At 40.8% G+C, this 23,101-nt stretch overlaps 1 protein-coding gene across 5 annotated transcripts in view; it reads right to left on the bottom strand.

Moving 5' to 3' along the window:
• agap1 (ArfGAP with GTPase domain, ankyrin repeat and PH domain 1) overlaps window positions 1-23,101 on the bottom strand; it is a 140,759-nt gene that overhangs the window by 106,538 nt on the left and 11,120 nt on the right. For 2 of the 5 annotated variants that reach the window (XM_077513967.1, XM_077513966.1), the window contains exons 4-6: window positions 5,923-5,981; window positions 5,753-5,840; window positions 2,746-2,760 (exon numbers count right to left, since the gene is read on the bottom strand). In XM_077513967.1, the coding sequence (XP_077370093.1) occupies window positions 2,746-2,760; window positions 5,753-5,840; window positions 5,923-5,981 (162 nt within the window). Of the gene's footprint in view, window positions 1-2,745; window positions 2,761-5,752; window positions 5,841-5,922; window positions 5,982-18,990; window positions 20,664-23,101 lie in introns of those variants that run through there. The other 3 variants (XM_077513964.1, XM_077513965.1, XM_077513968.1) reach the window with 3 other exon arrangements.

Raw genomic sequence — 23,101 nt, 5'->3', positions numbered from 1 at the left:
GTCACGGCCTGAAAACATCTATTCAATGAAATTCAGTTATACATATAGCGCCACCTAGTGGTGACAATAAATGTCATACTTTACGTTTTTAGCTACTGTGCCAAGCTCGTTGAAGGGATCCAGTTGAAAATTTGTCAGAAAAGCCTTAAGATGTTGATCATGCCCCACACGGAATATTGTAACTTTTCGGCAAAGGGTGTGGCCGTTACAGTGCCGCAAAGTCTGAAGATTTTTCGTGACAATAAAAGTTGCTTTAACTTGACCCAGATGATCCTATCTTCTCAAAATTTCACACATTTGATGAGAGTCCAGCCCTTAACACATCTACGAACTTATATTTCATCTTACTGATAGCGCCACCTACTGGCGATTTTTTTTCTTACGATTTTTCTTCAACGTTTTTCTCCAACCACGTTAACTGGACCTACCTCATATTTGCTCAGATGAGGGTTTCGGGCCTAATGATGTCACAACACGAAGTTTGTGAGTTTTCGTGAATCGCTGTGGGCGTGGCTAAGCGCTGTTCGCCAAGAAAACAACGCCGGTTTTAAGGGCCTAAACTAGCACAGAAACACATGAAACTTGGCACACACATCTGGCCTGGCAAAATGAGCAATATTTTATCGTGTATTGTGCTATTTTTACAAGAATTACTCAATAGCGCCCCCTAGAATTTTTTAACGAAGCAGCCCCGGTTGTACGTTTAAGCAAGATCTTTGGAAATTTTTAGGTGTATGAGGGAGTCCAAGACCTACAAAAAAAAGTCTCTTGGACCTATATGCTAAAATAAACAGGAAGTGAGCGACAAATTTTTGAATGTCCCGTTTTTTACGATTTTAGCACATTCACAGGGGGCAGACTTTTGCCCACTTCTCCTACACGTTTCATCTGACTGAGTTAAGACTTGACCTGGACCATGTCAAGACCTGAGCCAACGACAGGCGGAAAAATCTTGACTTTTCGGACTACTATATGATGAGGGCGGGGCATCAAATTTTGTGTTTCGCAATGAAAAAGGATATGCTTAATAACTCCCCGGTACATGCTCCAAAAAATCCCAAACTTGACCTGTATGTTTATAGTCAAGGCCTGAAGGTATCTCTATGACAACATTCAGTTATATATGCAGCGCCACCTAGCCCTTGAGGCGTGAAAAAAAAATACCCCACTTACGGTATTTTTACAAAAATTGTAAACTCATTCTAAGTGTGATAACTAAGTCATTTATGAATATTCTTTTAGTTTCCACCACTCAAAATGTTCACTGGCATCAGACCGATCCAAATATACGTACTTTTTTATTTTGTTTTATTTATTTTTGATAGCCTCTATGGACAATAACAGCAACATTGTGCAATGAGTACGAGCGATGATGTGTATATATACTTCTACAAAAAATACAAATCAGGGCAAATCATTCCATAAAAATAAAAAAGTACACTGATTTTTGCAGATCTTAACATTCACCAAAACCCATTGAGCTTGATACACACATCACACCTGGCAAAAAAAAAAATCCACATTTCAAGGTTTATCATGCCATGTTAAAAGAAATTTTGCTCCAAATGTGCGAGTACCCCAACGTGCAAGTACCCCAACGTGGCCCGGGCTGCGAGGGCCCTTTATAGCTGCTCGCAGCTCTAGTTTAATTTGCTATTACACTTTTAAAGACGTACTGATAACCTTGAGAGCTCCTTCAACATTTTGTTTGAAATTTAAAAGGATGTCTATTGTCTAAGATTTAAAAAAATAAAATAAAATAAAAAATTCTACATTTTGAAGTCAGAAAAAATGTTCACTATGCTTTAAGAAATTACAACAGAGTCAAGATTGGCATTTGTATTTTCAAAAATTTTTAATATACAGCCACTCTAATGACTCCATTGTTCATGTGTTCATGACTTATTCAGCAATTACTTGGCAGGCCACTAGGGGGAGCGCCTCATAAGAGTGGCGGGGAAATGGACGGAAGTCTTCAGGCGAAGCCGACTCATCAGCTTACTTTGACTTGTGGAAGACATTTATCTGTCCACAAACTGACTCAGTTTTGCATGAGTTTCTATGAAAAACGTGGATTATATCATCAGTTTTAACAATTTAAAACATATTTTATGTTTCAACTTTTTGAAGACCACAATTTCTGAGGAATATTAATATTGATTTAAGATGTGTTATTTATTTATTGACTTTTGCAATGTTACACATAAAATTGTCAGTTTAAAAAATGAAACAATTGACTATGTAACGGACTGGCATGTTGAATGACAATAGTGTTTAATAAGAAAGATACAAATTTGTTCACAGAAAGTTTGTATTTGTGTAAAAAATACACTAACTACTCACTGTGAAGAAGATAGCAGTTTTAATATTATGTTTCAGTGATGGTAGAAAAAGAAACTCTTTTCTCATTGGAAAAACAACAGTTTATGTCTTGAGTCGTTTTAACGTAGATTATCGTGGATTTGTGACCTGACCAATATATCGATAACCGTGGTATCGTCACATCGTGAGATCATCGTTATCGTGATCCTTGTATCACATATCGCATCGTATCGTCAGATACCCAGAGGTTCCCACCCCTATTGGTATCGGCCCTGAAAAAAAACAAAAAAACAACATATTGGTCTATCTCTACTAAAGAACCAATGAAATGAAATAATTGGAAGCCAAGCTGTCCTCGCCAGACTGCTGCAACCGTCCGGGTGTGATGAACAAGAAGAGGAAGGTGAAGAAGAGGATAGTTACCTGCATCCACGTCAGCTAGTATACCGAGAAGCAAGAAGAAGACAGAGAGGAGAAAAAAAAAAACACACAGGTGAAGGGTGAAAAGGGCAAATCGCTGGCCTTAATGCCACCGTCACTTTGGGGCAAGCAAGAGATCTCAGCCAAGTGCTTGAGAGTGATGCATTCAAATGAAAACACCGCAATTGTCATCTGACGCCTTTTAAATTTTTCTTTTCCCCCTCGTGGGAAGTGAATTTAGAAACGTGTGCTCGCTTCCAAGTGCAACTTGTTTGCACACACTTGGCGGTTAAAGACGCTCGATCAGCTGCATGCGCGCGGCGCCTGGCTGGGATAGCGCTTCTGTGTCTGAGCGTCCGTGAACACACCACAGAGCCGAGCCGCTGCTGCTGCTGCTTTGCAGCCTCAGAATAGTTTGGGTTAGCGGCTTTGTGGCGCTGCGGTTTGCCGTGTTGTTCCAAAGCCACCGTCTCAGCTCGGAATCAATCGGCATGGGAATCAAGACGGCGGCATATTTTTAGGCTCCAGGAATTTGAAAACAACACAGAAACTTTCTTTTTTTTTTTTTTTTTTTTTTTTTTTTTTTTTTTTTTTTTTTTTTTTTTTTGTTTTTTTTTTTTTATGTGTGCGTGCGTTTGCGTGCGTGCGTTTGCGTGCGTGCGTGCGTTTGCGTGTGTGCGTTTGCGTGCGTTTGCGTGCGTGCGTGCAAATACGTATAAATTTATACTCATTCATTCACCTAAAACCTTATAAATATCCCATTACCCTTCGCCTTAACCAGGTACTTCAGAATCTTGCCAGAGTCGTGAGATTTAAATGGTCAGGAGACCAGAGAAAAGGTCAGAAAAAAAAGAAATAAAGAGAAAAGAAAGGTAAATCAAAGTGACATCCAGCACCGACCAAACACTTCCTGCCTTCCCCATGATTACAAAATCAAAGTCTTACGCCAACCCCGGAAGCCTCTAAATTCCAGCAAATTTAGCGAGATCTCAAGAGCCCAGAGGAAAAACTAAAGAGAGGAAGGAGGGAAGGATCGATAAGGCAGAGTGAGATCAATAGAAGCCAGTACATCCAATCCATCAAAGTGAAGTCCAGCACCAACAAGACCCCTCCTGCGTGGTTACAAAACCGGAGTCTTATGCCAACCCCAGAAACCTCATACTTCTAATAAATTAAGATCTCAAGTGACCAGAGGAAAAACTAAAGAGAGGAAGGAGGGAAGGATAGATAAAGAAAAGTGAGAACCACAGACACCAGCACCAACTGATTCAAGGGGCTGTGGGAGGGAGAGGGTACTTCTCACAGAAACTTTCTTTTGGCCTGCAGCAGCCAGTCACAGTTTTAAACCAGCACTCCCTCCAATAAGAATATCAAACATTTTATCAGAGGTGACACTGAAAGTAAAAAGTAGCCGAATGACCCATCTGCAGTTGACACTGTACAAAATCAACTCCGGAACTATGAACTTGGCATGTTCACCATAACACAGGAGCTCGTTTGAGTTCTTGGCCATTTTATGGGGGGGATAATCAAGTAGCTTCTCAGGTGGCAGTACTTTCAAGACCTTTGAGGCACATTAGCGCTTTCCTAGCATTTGTGATTACATACCACAGCTGTTCCGCTTTGATTCAACATAGGTATAGCAGTCCAAGACGAAAAGCTAGCAGCTATGTGGAGAGACAGGGAGGTGCAGGTTGCGTTCTTTTTCCCCTCCGGAGGAGTACAGAGGAAATTGGAAGTGGCGGTCAGAAACGGGAACGTTTACACCAAAATATCCACAAGTTTTGGCGAGACTGTGATGCATGCTCTCATCGAAAGAAATAAAAAAACGAAACCTCGTCGGAAGTTTTGACTTCCACTTGACAAGCTCATACATGCAACACTCCAATCTAAGTACTATTAAATAAATAACTGAAAGTCTTTTCAAAGGTGGATGGATGAATGACTGGAGACAAATACCATCTAAAACAACATACAGTACACAGTGCTACCTCGACTTACAAGTGACCAAACTTATGGGTTTTGAGATACCAGCCGTCGCTCGGTTATTTTTTTACGTTTTTTATGCGTTGTGCTGAACGTATCCCTAGCTCACCAAACTTGTGAGTATTTTGCCATAAATGTTTTTGTTTCTGACTGCAGCTTCTAGTTTTCCCTCAACTCACACTAGGAGAAAAACAATAACAACAACACAGCCTGCAATTGAAACTTTGCAAAATGGAAGACAGTCCAAGAAAGAACACCTACAGACTTTTCCAATGTGGCGTCTAAAATACATTATAATGCAGCAAGCGGTCATCTATTCAGAAATGTCCAGCGTTGCAGACGCCACACCGATAGAAAAGGTTCTTGGGGTTGAAACAAAAGTCGTACCCTCCATGCAGGGCTTCTCTGTTCTGCCCCCCAAAAATGACCAAAAACTTAGTTCCTGCAAAAGTTCCAAGGTCTGACAGTAAGTTCCTACAGTGTAAAAGGGCCTTTATCAGGAATTCATTTTGGCCAAAACAAAAACAAACAACTGTTTCCTTTGCCAACTCGAAGAGGAACTACGGTGATATTAAAAATACAAGAACAAATCATACAAAAACGTATATACGAAGTTCTGTGTGAATTTTGCATGTTCACGTGCTTTGTGTAGGTTTTATCCAGGTACTCCAGTTCCTGCCCATTTCCCTCAATACATGCATTTTGGATTTATCGCAATTGCTTAGTTGTGAGTGGATGTCTGTCTAATCTATAACATAAATGTGTAGATTTGATGTATCCAACTCCAGCTCAAATAGATGGATGTAAAAATATACAACATGGAAAATATTGACTTTACTGGAAGCAGGGAGTGGCAAGATTTTTTATTCTTTGAGATGTCACTACACTCGCTTTGTTAAATTAATCTCAGACTTAAAACACGAATTATCCTAAACACCTTTCTTTGGTATTATCCTGTCAACATTTTAAGGTGTTTATTTTTATTATTATTATTATTATTTTACTACTCCTTGTGTCTTTGTACCTTCAGGGGACTCCTCCTGGACGTACGTTCCTGTCAGGTACCTGTGGACCAACGCCGACTTCCCGCTAGCCAGATTACCTACAATGCCCTGTCGGGAGCGCGCACTTTGTCAATAAAGAGGAAACTTTAGATTTAGATGCCATAGGTTCAAGTCATGTCAGGGGACTCACCACTTTCAGTTCCGGCACAGAACGACTTAGAGTCCACTCCTGGCTGTTCACAAACGCATCTGGATGAAGAGAGGGAGACAAAAACATGTCAAGCATTTTGATGACTCAATCACATTGTGTCAAAGCATCCATTTTGAATTGTCAGTTAGATGGATGGACTACTGGACTTGCACACCACCAACTACTGCAACTGTTGCTCAACCTCCTGCAGCACAATGTATGCCTGTATGCCTGCCATCAGTGAAGTTTGTCAACCTCTCCATGGGAAATTAACAGGAATTAATGGCAATTTACAGGAATAAATGTGAATTTATGAAATTGAACTTAGGTTTTTAACTCATTGACTCCCTGCCATTTTCACTGACACAACAACCCCTTAAGTGGATTTTGACTGATTTTGCAAGGCCCACAGAATATTGTTCTTTTGCTATAAAAACATGGAACCTACCAAAAGAAATATTAGAGTCTCTTCTAGGGGTGTGAATTGCCTAGTACCTGACGATTCGATTCGTATCACGATTCACAGGTCACGATTCGATTCGATACCGATTAATCCCGATACGAATGGTCACGATTCGATACCGATTAATCCCGATACGAATTTATAAGTCGATTGTTGCGATTTTTTTCCATTCAAATTTAGAAAATACTATCAGTAAATTTGTACATGTACACTGTAAGATTTGTATGAATATATTTATCTAAAACTTGAGGCTTATAACCGTGAGCCACTGTACACAAACAGTTTGCAATCTGTTTCACATTTGAACAGCATTAAAATAAAAATATTAAGGCTTAATGTGCCGTTCATATAACATTCTTCCATGCTCAAGGTGTGAATCCTAAAAAAAAAAAAAAAAAAAAAAAAAAAAAAAAAAAAAAAAATCGATTCATTCTGCCGATTATTGAATCGATTCGAGAATCGCGCGATGTAGTATCGCGATATATCGCCGAATCGATTTTTTTTTAACACCCCTAGTCTCTTCTTTCATCAGGAAAAAAAAAAAAAGTATATTTCTATCGGTTTCCGTTTTGCAGCAATTAGTGTTAGAAAAATCCAAGTTTCATTTCATTTAGTCACAGATCTGTTTAAAACTATGGGGGAAAACAGCTTGTTTTCAACATGGTCATGATTGATCTCTGATACTCTGCTGCCACCTGCTGGCCGTTTTTGTAATTACTACAATTTTTTTCACCCGTTCACTGCAGTTGAGAGGCTGCATCAAAGCCTTCTGTATGCATTAGCATAAAAAACACCATTAAAACGTATAAATACGTCTTTGGGACGCTTAAAACATTTAAAATAGAACGTATTTATACATTTTTGGGAGCAAATGAGTTAATAGGGAACTTGAATATAATTGGGGAAAATGCATGTGGAGCATAATCCTGAAAAAAAAACAAGCAGATTTCATGCAAGAACAGTTGAACATCAACTGCTATGTCTCAATGAAATGTACATAGCACACTAGTGCTTACTGCAGGGCTATTGAAACCCACAGCCACTAAATATGTACTGTGCATTCCTCTGTCACATGCACAACTGAGAACACAATTTAGACTTTTTTTTGAACAGAGGGCTCTTTTCATTTATCTTGTTAAATGGGACTTTGTTGGTATTTTTGGATTGGGGTGCACTTTTGTTCATTTACGAATAGGCTGGGTCGGGGGGTGAGCAATGCACAATATATAACTCAACATACAGGTCAGGTTTTTGCGCTTAAAAAAAAAAGTTACATAAATATTAAAAACTTGATGAAAATCTAACTCGCAATAAATCTTTTGAAAAGTCACATTTTAATTTGATCATTTTGCATGCGCTTCTGTTTACAACAAAACAAAATGTTTACATTTATGCTCGAATATGATATCATTTCCAGAATTCCCCAGCATAAATGCACATGAAAATTTACTACAAATTTTCCACCCCTTTGGAATGCTAGCGACGCATCGGTGGTCCGTGTGCATTAAGTAGGCCAGTAGGCCACACCCCTTCCAGACCTTCTCACTAATTCATCAGCTGCAACCTGCGAGAGCGCCAATGTGCTAAAAGCCCTCCAGGTACTGCAGAAGCTCGGCTGGCTTGCACTTTCACTCATCTGACCATTCCAGGAAATATCGAGAACATGCATTGACCTACATAAAATATCCATCATTTATGGAGCACTGCACACCAAGATACTTCTATGGAGCAAACTTATTTTTTAAAAATGTAAAACAAAAAAAAAGAATAACCAAAAGGAATTGGACATATTTTAACCAAACTTAATTTTCACTTTTTGTGGGGGATCAGGCCGAGACCTGCTGCGAGTAATTGACGCCACCCATAAAAATGTTTACGAATGCCTATAATAATAATTGAAACAGTTATTAGTCAGGGCTTTGGCAACTTCTTAGGGTGTTGCCAATAGAGTACAACAATATGCTGACATGTGAGGATAGGGAATAGGTGGTCTCTTCCCTCAAGGTAGTGCTCGCTGAATCAGTGGATGCTGGTGTCTGTGGATCTCACTCTGCTTCATCTATCCTCCCCCTCCATCCTCTTTAGTTTTTCCTCTGGTCTGTTGAGATCTCCCTAATCTGTTGGAATTTAGAGGTTTCTGGGGTTGGTGTAAGGCCGTTTCTCAATACGCATTCTTGTCCGTACTTACGTCCTCGTGATGTCTTGATATGTCATCAGTCGCGGTACTGTTCCAATTGCAAGTACGCAAAAAGCAATAGCATTGAATGGACGGAATACCCGGATGTTGTTCTTACTGCGAGCTTCCTGCTTGTGACGCATTGCCGGAACTACCACGTGACTAGATGTTATATAATTACGAATACCATTTTAAAATATTATTTGAAATTAAATTATACATGTGATTTATCCAATTTCCGATAATATTCAGGGGGGGAAGGTTCTGGAAATATACCGGTGAGAAACGTGATGCTCCTCCGCTCTCATTCGTTCCTTGACGTACGAAATGCATCTTGGGATATATTCACAGCCAAGCCTTCACCAAGCATCAACCGATGCATCCTTGGTTTAAGTTAGCAATAAAGAACGACATCCGGGAATTCCGTGTGTTCTTGGCTTATGCATACTTTCGATTGGAACAGTACTTGGGCCGCCATTGATGACGTCTCGCAAAATCACAAGGATGTAAGTAAAGTTTTTAACCGACGTATATTGCACAAACACATTTTGAAACATCCAAATAGTAGTACAAACCGATTGAAAGCAAGTCACATGGTATAACTGCGATGAATTACGGAAATATGACAGCGAGATATGCGTGCTTGGGAAGTATGTTCTTGAGACCGGGCTTACCAAGACGCTGCTCGTTGCGTCACAAGAACGTACTCCGTGTTCTTGATATTGAGAAATGGCCTAAGATTCTAGTTTTGTAACCATGTGTGTGGCAGGTGGTGTTTAGTTGGTGCTGGATTTCACTTTGATTCATCTTTCTTTCCTTTGTCCTTTCCTCTGGTCTCCTGACCTTCTGTACTTCACGACTCTGGTGAGACGAAGTATCCGGTTAAGGTGAAGGGTAATGGGATTTTTATTAGGTTTTAGGTGAACTAATGAATACAAATTCACGCGCACGCGCACACGCACCCCCCATTTCTGAGCTCTCTTAAAAAAAATAATAATAATAAAACACACATTTTTTTTTTTATTAAAAAGTAGTACAAAAGTTACAAAAAAATAATAATAATAGGTGTTCTCATGAATAGTGAATCGTGAAGAAAGACAGAATTTGGACAAATAAAATCAATCAATCAATCAATCAATCAATTTGCTGCTACTGACTTTAGTGAATTTAAGGTCAGTTCAATTTTAAGGTGTAACGATTGGATTTGGTTCTATTCGATGGGATTATGATTAGTGTTGTTCCGATACCGTGACTGGTATCCGCAGAAGCACCGATACTGCATTAAAACAGTGGTATCGGTGAGTACTAGCAAGTAACATGCTGATACCATTCATTCCAACGCTAATATAGGATTTTGGATGCAGCATCTTGTGTCTTGCTCGTGCACAACATTCACTGATATGTGACATGTTCACTGCATGCCGATCTAAGATATCCTATTGGCCCTTGAATGCTCTGAAACAATGGCAGGACAGCTTTTTCATGTTGAGAAAAAAAAAAACTTAGGTATCAGTATGGTATCGGCATCGGCCGATACTTCAAAGCTGGGTATCGGAATCGGTATCGGGGGCTAAAAAAACGGTATCGGAACAACACTAATTATGATTCAGTATGGCTCGATTCGAGAGGGTATAAGTTTTATTATTGTCATTTTACATACATATGAACAACCCTGCCAGTACTGGAAGTGTGGCATTTCCTTCAAAGATATCTTTCCAATAAAAGACAACTCGATACGTATCACAATATATTTTTAGGTGCAACGATTCGATTCAGTTCGACTCGCATCATTTGAATCAAAACCAATTTTCCAATTCAAATTGTTGTTTTTTTTTTGTTTTTTTTTGTTCCACCCCAAGCGATGTTTGAGGCCAAGTTTCCACACTTCCATCCTTATCAGTCTGAACAGAATCCAGGAGAATCCAAACACACAGGACGACATTGTCGAGGTTTCCACAGATGCCCGCCTGTGTCTGAAGCTCGTTGCCAGGCAGGATGTTGATTCAGCTGTTTCCTGTTTTTAGAGTCAGTTGCATTGGTGGTACTCATTTTTGCATCATTGCAACATTAAAGACATTGTGCATATAACCGCCCCCCCCCCCCCACCCCCCACCCCCCACCCACACACACACACACACACAATTTTAATCAGATCCCTGGTGTCTTAACATGTCTTTGACATGCTTATTTGAGAAATCTCAAACAGGTTTTTTCTAATTGCAGCAGGTTTACATACTCAACCGGTTGGGTAGAAGCATTTGTTGCTCAAGCCAAACTGTGGTGGGGTTTTCACTTTCTGGACCTGGATTTGCCACCTCTGTCAGGCGCCAATCACTGCTGGCTGATATACAGACAAGTAACAACAAATTTCACAAAACTTCACAACATCAAACAATGGAAAACAGGTAGAAACAAAAAGGCCCACATCCTGAAGCAATGTAGTATTTTTTACCGACGAAAGTCAAAGGATGGCAATCGCTTAAACAAGCTTTTCTGTTCAGGGTCACTGGGAGGCTGTAGCCTATCCAAGCTATGACACCACTGAGTGATCACAAGTCAAACGGAGGACTGAGAGAAACACTACCATCTGCAGTCTGCACCCAGTGCGCATGATAGAAGTCTTCCATGAATGTAACATTTGGCATATGATGGAACAATACCTGGAGAAACCTCACACGGGCACAGGAGTCTAAATTAAGTTTGGAAAACCAGTTCGCAAACTTTTTACTGTGAGGAAGCACTTGACCAACATTAAGTAAGCTTATTCTAATACTTCTTCACATACATGCGCGGTCGCACACAGTAAACAAGACTCTTGAATGGCAGTTGCGCCCCTCAGGGAAAGGTGTATGCAATTGTAATGCTAACTGTCACTTTTCAAATCAAGGCAACATTGCCTCATCACTTATGTGCAATATCATACTAGTTCAGGCTTTGCCATTCTTCAAACGATGCAAATTTCTGCAATATGGGACTAATAAAGGTTCTTATATATAAATATTCATTATACTTTTAACTCATTTTTTTCCCAAAACATATAAACACATTCTATTTTAAATACTGCCATGGTCCCAAAAATGCTTTTTATTTTTTTATGCTACAGCATACAGAAGGCTTTGATGCAGCTTCTGACCTGAAGAGGTTGCTTAAAGCAATGTCAGTTATTTAAAAAAAATAAAAATAAATAATAAAAAATTAAAAATTTAAAAAATGGCCAGCAGGTGGCTGCAGAGTATAAGAGATCAACCAGGGCCATAATGCAACAAGGTCTTTTCCCCAGTGTTTTCAACAGGTTTGTGAACACTGATTAAACATAGCTATATTCCAATTAATTGCGGCCAAACGGAAACCGACAAAAATATACTCTTTTGGTAGGTTCAATGTTTTTATAGCAATAGAACACAATATTCTGTGGGCCTTGCAAATTCAGTCAAAATCCAGTAAAACAGCCGGGAGCGACGAGGGTTGCTTCAGTGAAAATGGCTGGGAGTGAATGAGTTAACGTTGCTTAAAAATTTTCATCTTGTCTTCTAATTGTAACAGTCACTGCTTTTCAGACAAAAAACAAAAAGTTTTCGTTTACCTTTACTAGTTTTGGCGTCCACTGCCACCTTCCTCAGAAGCTGTCAAACTGAGTGGAGACGTCACAATTGTCAGTTTGACAGTTGCTGAGAAAGGCGGCAGTGGACACCGAAACTAGTCAAGGTAAATGAAAATATTTTTTGCCTTTAAAAACGTTTGTTTAACATGTACTGTATACTTGTCTATCCTGAAGTTCTCTGAGCACATTGGGGAAGAAAACAAAAAACAAAAACACTCCTTTCATATTCAGTGCTATGGTTTTCATGTTTGTTGCAACTCTAGTTCAAATATACTCTTCATAGGCTAAAGCCAAATCTGAAACTGAAGTTGAATCTGAAACATGCTGCTTCCCAGCAAATACCGGAAAATAAGAGCTTAAATTGTTGATTACCTCTTAAATTGGTCTTTTGACGTCTAGCCCAATGTTTTTGGTCTACAACAAAATTAAACGAATTAGCGTCACTGCACATGCATAATCTACATCCTTTGTCACAGAATCACAGATTGACTTAACTCCTGGCAGCTGTGTAGCCTTGTGCTGAGTGACCACACACAAACACACGTGCTAACACAAACACACAACGAGGTGATTTAGATTGTGCCGAAAATACTGAATTAAAGAGTAATTTGTCCTATTTTAAAAAAAAAAACTATTTAAAAAAAAAAGAAGCAGCGTTGCACTCATTGATAAGTCAAAAAGGAGCTCCTATGCATAAATACCTTGCAAATACACTGACTGACCTACATATCATTCCGACACTCAACAGATCCATCCCCCCACCGGCTTTGCACGCACACAGCTGGCACCATGCTAGCAGTTTTCATTTCATGCTAAATCAAACAAAGCCACCGTGACACCAGCTAGCTAGTAACGGGTTCACGATGCAAATGAAGCTAAGGGTGTGAAGCAATGGCATGTTTATATCGCGGCCCTTTTTTCCCCCACTCAATCTCTATTCTTGGGTACTACTCAAGGGCGTACGCACATCAGGGAAAGTGATCGCATCTCCTGATGGATTTGAGCCTTATATACAGTAAGAGCTTTAAGCAGCAGGGGGTGGATCACCGTGATGCGCTGTTCGCACGCCAGCATGAGCATGTTGTTGAGGACAAAAACAAAAACACATTCTAGAATGTAACTAAGGGTTTACAGGCAGGATGTGTGTTAATTGAAGCAGCACCTGAGTAGTCTGACAGTCAGTCCGTGTTGCAGGTGTTACTGGATGGATGTTGGGAGTGTGCTAAATGCTGGTGTGCGCAGTAGTGCGTGGGGGTTGAGTTCAATAGTTGCAAGTTCAGATCTGTCGTAAACTAACCCATTTCAACTATATAAGGTCAGAGTAAACCCAATTTACATGGGATCACAAATGATCCCCGAGCCATAGTTTGGACACACCTGTTCAAGTCCTTCTAAGACACATACAACGCCACAAGCTCCAATGTAGTCCTGAAGAGGAAGTGGTGGTGAGGATGATGGTGAAGAACACAGACGCACACTCACATTCTTTGAACCCCACGCAACCTCAGGCAGCCACTGGATAAACGCAGCAGATTGCTAATTGTCAGTCAAGTAGGGAATTGCCATTGCACCACCACTTTACACTCACACACAAAAACCATGCCATACCTGTAATCAAGCAAACTAGGAGAATTAAACAAGCCAGGCCCGATGCAGATAGTGACGCGACCATTGCAAACAAATAATAGTCGATGACTAACCGTCTCACCCCTGGCGATGAAAACAAAACTGCAATCCATGCGATTCTTATGCGGAAACAATGATTTGAGGCGCCACATATATTATTTTATTGAACCACAAGCAACATGGTGCAATTGTGGAAAAAACAAATTGCCCTGACCACCGCAGCTATATCAAAACAATACAACGCTGAAACCGGGGAGAATGAAGGCAAGCGAGTGGATGTTGGACTCATATAGTCATTGACTGCACTTGTGCATTTTGGTGACCCTCTACCTTTGGATTCTTTGCAACAGATGTCCATAAAGTCTCTTTACAATTAAAAGCAAATATTACAAAGGCAGTGGATGAGATATCTTCACCAAATTGCTTTTATTTTAATCAGTGTTTGTTTATTGCATTTTGTGTTTCAGATACTGTGTTGATAGAAACTGAATCACTATAAAAGGCACAGTGTGTATGTTGGTTTATTGAGACATTGGATGTTTACATGATAAATCTACTAATACTTTAAGGAATACAAGACTTAAGAAAAGCTAACCAGCTATTCTGTGAAATGGCTAATTTCAACTCTTCCCTGAAAAGAAATTGTCAATTTATGTTGAGCAATTATGATTTTATAGCACTTTTATGAAAATTTTTGCATCAAGTACAGTATCGGCCATTTTGGACTGTCATTCTGATCATCGCGCAAGAGAGACAGAGACTCACGAGGCATTATCCCGTCCCAAGGCGGACATCAAAGGTGGAATTACACCTTACAGTAAAGAAGCACTTCTTCAGAAGCAGTGCAGTACAAGTCGAAATTGGGGAGCATCTGCAAGTTGCAGGGTACGGTTACCAGTCAAATCACCATTGACATTGTTCACTCTGGAAATGTAATTTGTGGGCAATACCTAACCTGGACGGTAAACATCCGGGTGACTTTTTACTCTACTAGGCTAAGCTATATGTTCATGTTGTGTGCTAAGCACACTTTAGCCCACATTAGAAGCGGCACCCCCCACCGCCCCACCCCCACACAGAATGATATGAATGACACGGACGTGCATTTTACTCTGATCAGAATTGGCGCAGTATTTGGGATAGAAGACTTCTTTTTCTCGCCCATTCAGTCAGTAAACTCCCATTCAAGTGAACGACGATCAGCTGCTGTTTATGCACGGAGTACGTCATCACGATCACGTGACCAGGATAAAGGCGTTCACCACGGTATGTTTATATTTTGATACTTAATCGGTTTAAAAGAAAATTCAGAGAATAAGATGCCAGAGATACTTGCACTTTTATTCTTTATATGTAATGCCTAATCCAATACTAGAAAATGAGTTATAAATAGTGTTGTTCCGATATCATTTTTTGCCTCCCGATACCGATACACAGCTTTGCAGTATCGGCCGATGCAGATACCATTCCGACACCTAAGTTTTTTTTTTTTTCTCAACATGAAATAGCTGCCCTGCCATTGGTTTAGAGCATTCAAGGGCAAATAGGACATCTTAGATCATCATGCAGTGAACATGTCACATATCAGTGAATGTTGTGCACGAGCAAGACACAAGATGCTGCATCCAAAGTCCTATATTAGCCTTGGAATTAATGGTATCGGCATGCTACTTGTTAGTAGTCACCGATACTGATACCACTGTTTTAGTGCAGTATCAGGGCCTCTGCCGATACCAGTATCGGAACAACAGTAGTTATGAGTCTTGTATCGCTTTAAAATATCTCAAAAACTGCCTTTGTAATATTTTTTTTAATTGTAAAGAGACTTTATGGACACCTTTTATATATGAAATTATAAATACACATATTATTGCAAAACAAAATATATATAGTGCATCTATTGATCAGGTATGGGGGCAGCCGATCTCACATCATTTTTGTAGCGAAAGATCACTGTGACACGACGTGACATTTTTAAGTGGCCGTTACATCTGCGATGTTGTGATGCTGTTCACCTGGGTTTCAAATTCGGAATCACAGCACAACGAATTGCAGAAGGTCGACCACTCACAAAAAAACGAGACTTTAGCTTGACAGAGCAGCCGCGTTTGGTCGTGTTGCTTTGGTGTGCGCGGGCCTTAAATATGCAGCAGATGAAGGCAGAGAGATGGAGAAGGGAAGCATCCCTTCATCTTTCTGATCAGTCGTGTGCGCGCCTCACATTACTTCTGCACGGCTGTGGATGTAGGTCACACACACAGACGGACTGACTGACTACACACCCACATACACACTCCTTACACAAGCATACGTCTATACTGTATTGACTCTGACCTCTAAGCCAAAATGCTGGCACACCAATGGGGTCACCGCTCCAAACATTTGACCACTAAAATGTTTTCATTTACCGAATATAGTCACTCTTGTGTCATCTTGTGCATTGGGAAAAAAAGCCCCTCACTTGCCAGATTTCCTGTCAGGATTCATCAGGTCTGTTGGGAAGATTTTGAGGTCGGGGGGTTGACAAAGCTGCACACGCCAGCAGAGTGACACTCAAGTGTCACGTTCTCTCAACTTATTGTCTTCTCTTTTTTTTTTTTCTCCTGCTTTAGATCTCAAAGTGGCGGCTGTGTTTCCCAAAGGCCCGAAGGCAGTTGTGTCCTGTGACCCACTGTGGTTCGAGCAGGAAGTGACAAATTATCACAATTAAGGACAACTTCAAGTCTATCTTAAGTTGTTTATGTGCGGGTTCTTGCCTTGGGGGAAAAAAAAAGCGAAACATTTCAAACTCTCATTATGAATGGCAAACACAACTACAGCGTCATACTCGCAGCTGAAGATGTCAGGCGACACTACAAAGAGTTACGCTCGCTGAAACATCCACACACCTGTCAGCCAGCCAGACAAGACGAGAAAAAGTTGGCTTTACACTGCAAGTACAAGTGTAAAATTCTTATTTAAGACCTACTACAGTATATCTTTTTTTGTTTGTTGTTTTTTTTTAACTGTTTCCATGTACATATGAAGACACCTCCATTGGAAGTGTAAATAAAATGCTTGAAAAAAAAGTCAACACCTGGAAATGACAACACAGAACAAAACAAAAAGAAAAAGCGCTTATCCTCACTTGGGTCACGGGCGTGCTGGAGCCTATCCCAGTTGTCAGTGGTCGAGAGGTGAGGTACACCTGGAACTGGTCGCCAGCCAATCGCAGGGCACAAATTGATAATACATATATTCATACTAATTTTGAAGGCTACATCGCATTTAGTTGGCCTGTGTTGACTCTTTCCACTTATTGATTTAAATGAGTGTGACCTCCACATTATTCCACTGGCTGTCATCAACATTTTTTTTCCTATTTAATGATGAATTGAATTAATCTAATATAGCATATTTAGAGTGAGCCTATCTTGTATTTTGCTTTCGCTGCTTTTTAATGTGCCTATTTGTGTTATTTGGGCAGATGGACGTATTTATGTCACCAATCAGGTGAATTTTATTGACATCAAGCTTGCATTGCATAAGGTAATTTGATTTGTGAGTTTACATTACACTCTCATTGTCAGACCTGATATGAGATAGTCATATCCAAATCATGCCACTTGAGAGCAAAGGAAGGGAAATTTGTGACTTGCCACAAAGTGTAACTGTAAATCAACAACATATGCCGAGCTGCTTCCTGTCTCTATCAATGTTTTCTGCTTGCCATTTGGCAAACAGAGGGCTTCTTTGGATTCTGGTTTTTGCTTGGGAACTTTTCAATCTCAGTGAGATGACACCAAGTAACTTTTTTTTTTTTTGGGAAAAAAGGTTGTTTGAATTATAAAAAGAATTCTTTGGAACATTGCCTTGATGCCACCTTTAACCCACGTTTCGCATGACTCACAATCTTCACAAACAGAACAGAAGTATGTTAGCTACAGGCCGCCGTCAAAGTTTGCTGCAGTTTAACACTACAGTACTGTACAGACTAGTGTTAATTTCGTCAACCAAAACTAAACAAAAATAATTTCGTCAATGCACATTTTTCACCGGACTAAAACTTGACTAGACTAGACTGAAACCCACATTAATAAACAATAACTGGGACTAAATCAGTATGCATTTTTGTCGACTAATAACGACGAGACGAAAATGTACTTCACTTGATAAAACCTATGGACATTTCAGTTCATGAACAATGAAAATGATGTAATTTGGTAAAATCTTGTCTCTGCTAATCTGTCACATCTGTGACACTGTCATGTCATGTGACACACAGCACAAACATGAGGTAGATTCACGGTAAAAGGTTAAAAAAAAAAAAAAAGGAAATTATAGTTATCCCACGGCTATAACGTTCCAACTAAAATCTAATGCAACTGCTAACGAATGCTGGCTAACTTACTAGCTCATAGCATGGAGCCATAGTAGCCACTGTAATTGTGTGTCAAGTTGTTTTTCATCAAAAAGATGAGCATATTTTATATGAAATAGTTTGAGATCCGAAAAGGTTCAATATGATCTGCTGACAAAGAAAATATACAAGGGTAAAATGGTGAAAATTTACAGTTTTTGTGGACTAAAACTAGACAAATAAAATGATGTTTGTTTTTGTTTTTTTACTAAAATAAAGACTAAAATGCTCGATTTATAGTCAACTAAAAATGGACTAAATAAAAATGGGATGAGGTTGACTAACTGTGATAAAAACTAACAAGCGTGACTGAAATTGGACTAAAACTTAGACTAAATTTAAAAAGGGCAGACAAAATTAACACTAGTACAGACTTAAATCAGCAACCCTTTCTGCCATGCGATGACGTTGATTAGGGAATGTGGAGTTGAATTCCTTCCAAACAGTGCTGTCATTTTAAAAGGAAGCACCTTTCCATCTCAATGTGACTGAGGCCCAAACATGGCTTCCAAAACGCAAGTCCCTGTACAGATCTTCCGCTTCCCTTCTGACCTCATATTTGCCCTCACCGCTATTTCCATTTGTTTCCACTTCTGGCTGGAAAATGCTCGTTATCGACGTGATCACCTCGCCTACACAGACAAGTCCTCTTAAACGTGAGCCGCCGTTGTTTGCACTTGGGACACGAACTACATGTCGCTCCAAGTAATGAAAGACAAACAGCAGGTCCTCAACCAAACATCACCCCGCCGTCCAAAACAAACACCCATTAACCCCCGAAACACACAAAGATGCAAGTTTACCGCCCGTGCTGCCGGTCACGCTCTCTGTGCTGGACTGCAAAGGAGTGGTCCTGTGACGGAGGGGGCGAATTGCGCTGGGGCTTCCCACTGGCGTCAAGGCGCCGGTCCCGTCCCTGCGCGAGAAGATGCCGCTTAAGAAGCGCACCAGCCTCCGCTCACTGGAACGTCCACCTGCTCCTCTCCGAAGCGGAAGTGCAGCCAGAACCTGGAGGTCACTGTTGTCCAGCGTGCGGTTCTTGCCGCCGTGCGCGCTCTCCCAGCGCATGAGTTCAAATGCGGGGTCCGTCTTGTTCAAGATGGCACCGACCTCCAGCGTCCGACTCTTCTCTAGGGTGCCTAAACGGGGGCGGCCGGTGGTGCTCTGGTGCACGGCGTCGACCTGTCTGACCGTCGCGTCTCCGGACGCCAGGTCGCGGTCTACGCAAGCGGGACTGCCGAGTGGTTTGTCCTTCCATCGTGGACACTCGCTGCCTGTCCAGTGCCGAAAGCTGAAGCTGCGGCGCAGCGGGCCAGCGGAATCCTGAGGAGGTGGTGTCTCCACTGTTGGTGCCGTCCCGTTTAATTGTGGCGCCGTCTCGCTGTGGTGGTCTACCGACTCAGGGCTCTTCTCCAAACTCTTTGACTTGAAGAGTCTCTTCATCTTCATCACGCCGTTACTCACCACATTCCCAGGAGAGTCTGTTCTTGTACAAACGTTCTCAAGTCCAGGAGAAGGTGGCGATTCTTGCCAACTCAGAAACGCGGTGGCGTTTTTCTTCGCCATTTGGACTTGCCGCTTGCGTGCCATTTTGAGCCTCCCCAGCTCCAGCTGGCCAGTGCTATACGTCCTGAAGTTCCTCACGTGGTTTTGCGATGACAAATCATCAGATTCGTCCTCCACTTCTTGTACTTGTTCTAGCGGGCCAGTGCGCTGGGCCTCCAGTGAGGCTTGTTGCCTGAAGGACCCAACTTTTGGGTTTTCCAATGTGCCATCTCCATCCCCCAATGTCTCCTTCTTCACAAGCGTGAGGGAGATGCGATACACGGTTTTCCTCTGAACCGTCCCTCTCTCCATATCTTCGGAACAGTTACCATCCAGAAGGAACATGGCTGAAGTCCTGCCTCAGAAACTCAGCACATCTTTAAAAAAAAAAAATCTCTTTAAAGTTCCTGTGTGTAGCTTCCTTACAGGCAGCAGATGTCTCACAGGGTTAAACCATCAATTGCCACATTTCTCAACATGTTAAACTAGTTGAACAGCACCAGTGATGAACACTATTGAGTGACTTTCCCGTCACCAGAGGCGCAAAAAGCTTGACAGGAAATGCATTCCGCCTTCATCCCCACAGATTTCAGCTGGCAGCGCTAACTCTTTCTCCCACTCCCTAAAAATGAACGGGGGGGAAAGCGTGCAGGTGTCCTCGCAGCTCTCCCCTTCCTTCGTTGCGTGTCCCGCTGTCAATGCCGCGAGATTCCAAAACTGGAAGCGTCAATATGATTTGCTCGGTGCGAACCCGTCGCGTCCCATCTGTGCGCGCGCGCGGCCAAACCAGCGCCTTTCACCTCCGCTCCACTGTCATTCCTATTCTATAAGCTTGATCTCAAGACGAGGGCCGTGGGCAATCCTTCACAAAAAGTCCCGATGCCGTCGCCTCCATTGCATTCTCAGCGGTGCGCGCACTCACTCGGCTCGCACACACACACGCACGCACGCACGCGGACACAGTGCACGCGCAGGGGTACAGATAAAACATGAGACGGATTATGCAAGCAGTGTTGCCAGGCCTAGCTGTCTTTAGCGCTTTGCAAATGAGTAGTTTTGGATCTAAGATAAAAACAAAAACAAAAACAAAAAAAAAACACACAACCCATTTAGCATGACGAATTGCCGCGTGCGCTACTATTTCCTCTTCAGTCATTTTCTCCCTGCTGAGGCTGGCCGAGTTGCTCTCTACTTACTTAAATGTCTGCATGAGTTCCACTCCGTGTTTTACTTTGTACCAAGAGGGGGCGGAATCTTCTCTTTCGAGCCATGCAACCTAGCAGCCCAATAAAGCTCAACTTTGACTTGTGTTGCACCACAAACATTTTATGCTTGGTGTGAAGATGCAGAGTTGAATGCATAGTTTTGGAAAAGAAGAGGGTAGGGAGAGGGGAAGACTCTCCTGTATTACTCATCTGTCTTATCAAAATTATGTAATCATTACTTTCTTCTTAAGCCTTGCTCCACTTCAGATGGAGAGATGAGGGGCAAGTATAGAAAATGCAACAAATAGAAGCGTGGCATACTTCACCTCCCGTTCAAGATACATGCTAAAACATGCACATTTTTATCGAATGACTGAATAAAATACATTTGAGTCTGTTTGAAAAAAAAATTAATATGCAGTCAAAATATTCTAAACACTTACATATATTTAAAAAAAAAAAAAAGATTCCATACGGTGTTGTTAAAAGTGCTATGAAAAATAATAATAATAATAATAATAATAATAAAAAAACACGTTCATTTACCATAAATCCGTTTGGCATTATTTCTTAAAAAAAAAAAAATTAAATAAAAGATAAATAGTGATGTTAGTGTCATGTGAAAAACACATTAAAATATTGCTGTTTGTATCTTTTAATGTTCATCTTAAATGAATACGTAATTCGATAAAAGTAATAGTTAATAAAAATCTTCAAACTCTTTTTAGGTGTATGATGTGTCTCATAACATGATTCAACTTTTGTGCCTTTCAATCAGCAGCCTCTGCTAACGATTAGATAGATAGATAGATAGATAGATAGATAGATAGATAGATAGATAGATAGATAGATAGTTTTTAATCCCTACAAGTGGAAATTCAGTTGTCCATCAGTAATATCAGGAAATAGGATAGAAAATAAAAGCACAGTCTCAAAAGTACTCAAGGTATAAACACCAGACAATTTACATCAATGATGATCATTATAAAAATGAATAGCAGCTGGACTAAAAAGACTTTTTAAAGCATTCAGTTGTGCAGCTCATACAGAAGGGATGACCAGATCTATTGCTCCTTTGAGCAGACAGTCTTGTGCATACCATTTAGTGTTCGCTTTGCCTCGTGCAATGCTGTTATGCAAAATTTACATCTTTTTTTTTTTTTAACTCAAATCGGCGCTTGTCTTAGCCGTTTACAACAGCTCTGTGGTCTCCTTATTTGCACTTTTCCACACTTTAGATCCCCCATTTCATGTTTCTTTTGCCTCCTACAAAGCTGTTATGCAATATTTACAGCACTTTTTTGCCGCAGATTGTCGGCGCTTGTCTTATTGCGCACGTTAATTGGCAGGCTGTTTACAACAGCACTGTAGTATCCTTTATTTGCACGTTTCCACACTTTTTTTTGGTCTCCATTTATTGTTGGTTTTGCCTCGTGTAAAGCCGTTTTGCAATATCTACGGCACATCTTTAGCCATGAGTTTTTTTGGCGGAGATTATCGCGGCTTCTTGTCTTGTATGCCCGTGAATCGGCAGCCTGTTTACACAGCTCTGATTAACTGTACTATTACAGCAGAGAATATTAGTAGTATTGGGCTTTAGCTGTTTGTCAATCATGCTACACAACGTTATTGCATTTATACACGTTCAGTCTTATGTACAGCACCTTGTTATGGCTGTTGTTTTAATGTGCTATATAAATAATATTGATTTGAATTGAGTCTTGTTAAATTTTTAACAAAAAAAAAATATATATATATTGCGCTTGTTTAAACAACTAGATATAGACCTTTTTGGAAAACTTTTGATTCAGACTGCGTTAAACTATATTACTGGAATATTCAGCAGGCCAATTCAAAACAACAACTTTTTACATCCCTGGCTGAAGAGATCAGAGGTCAGAGCAAGTGACTCCTCTCAGTCATGGCGAGATTCTCTATGGTGAAGCACTAAATCCAATGGTATTATGTCAAAGTCTATTCTGCTGACAGGTTCAATCTGCAAGGTGACCTTCAAGGTGGAACTTGAAACTGAGATGCCGTGACGGTGATGAGGCCAACATGATGTACAGCCCCCTCCCCAGTTCACTCATTCATCCTTTTAATGTTCACCGTGTCATGTTATGATGACACACAAACACACCTGAAAGGCTGCAGCGGCAGGAGG

The sequence above is a fragment of the Festucalex cinctus genome, chromosome 2 (assembly GCF_051991245.1).
Source record: "Festucalex cinctus isolate MCC-2025b chromosome 2, RoL_Fcin_1.0, whole genome shotgun sequence".
Lineage (NCBI taxonomy): Eukaryota > Metazoa > Chordata > Actinopteri > Syngnathiformes > Syngnathidae > Festucalex > Festucalex cinctus.
Note: the sequence above shows the minus strand (reverse complement) of the source record. Positions and strands in the feature narration are given on the sequence as shown.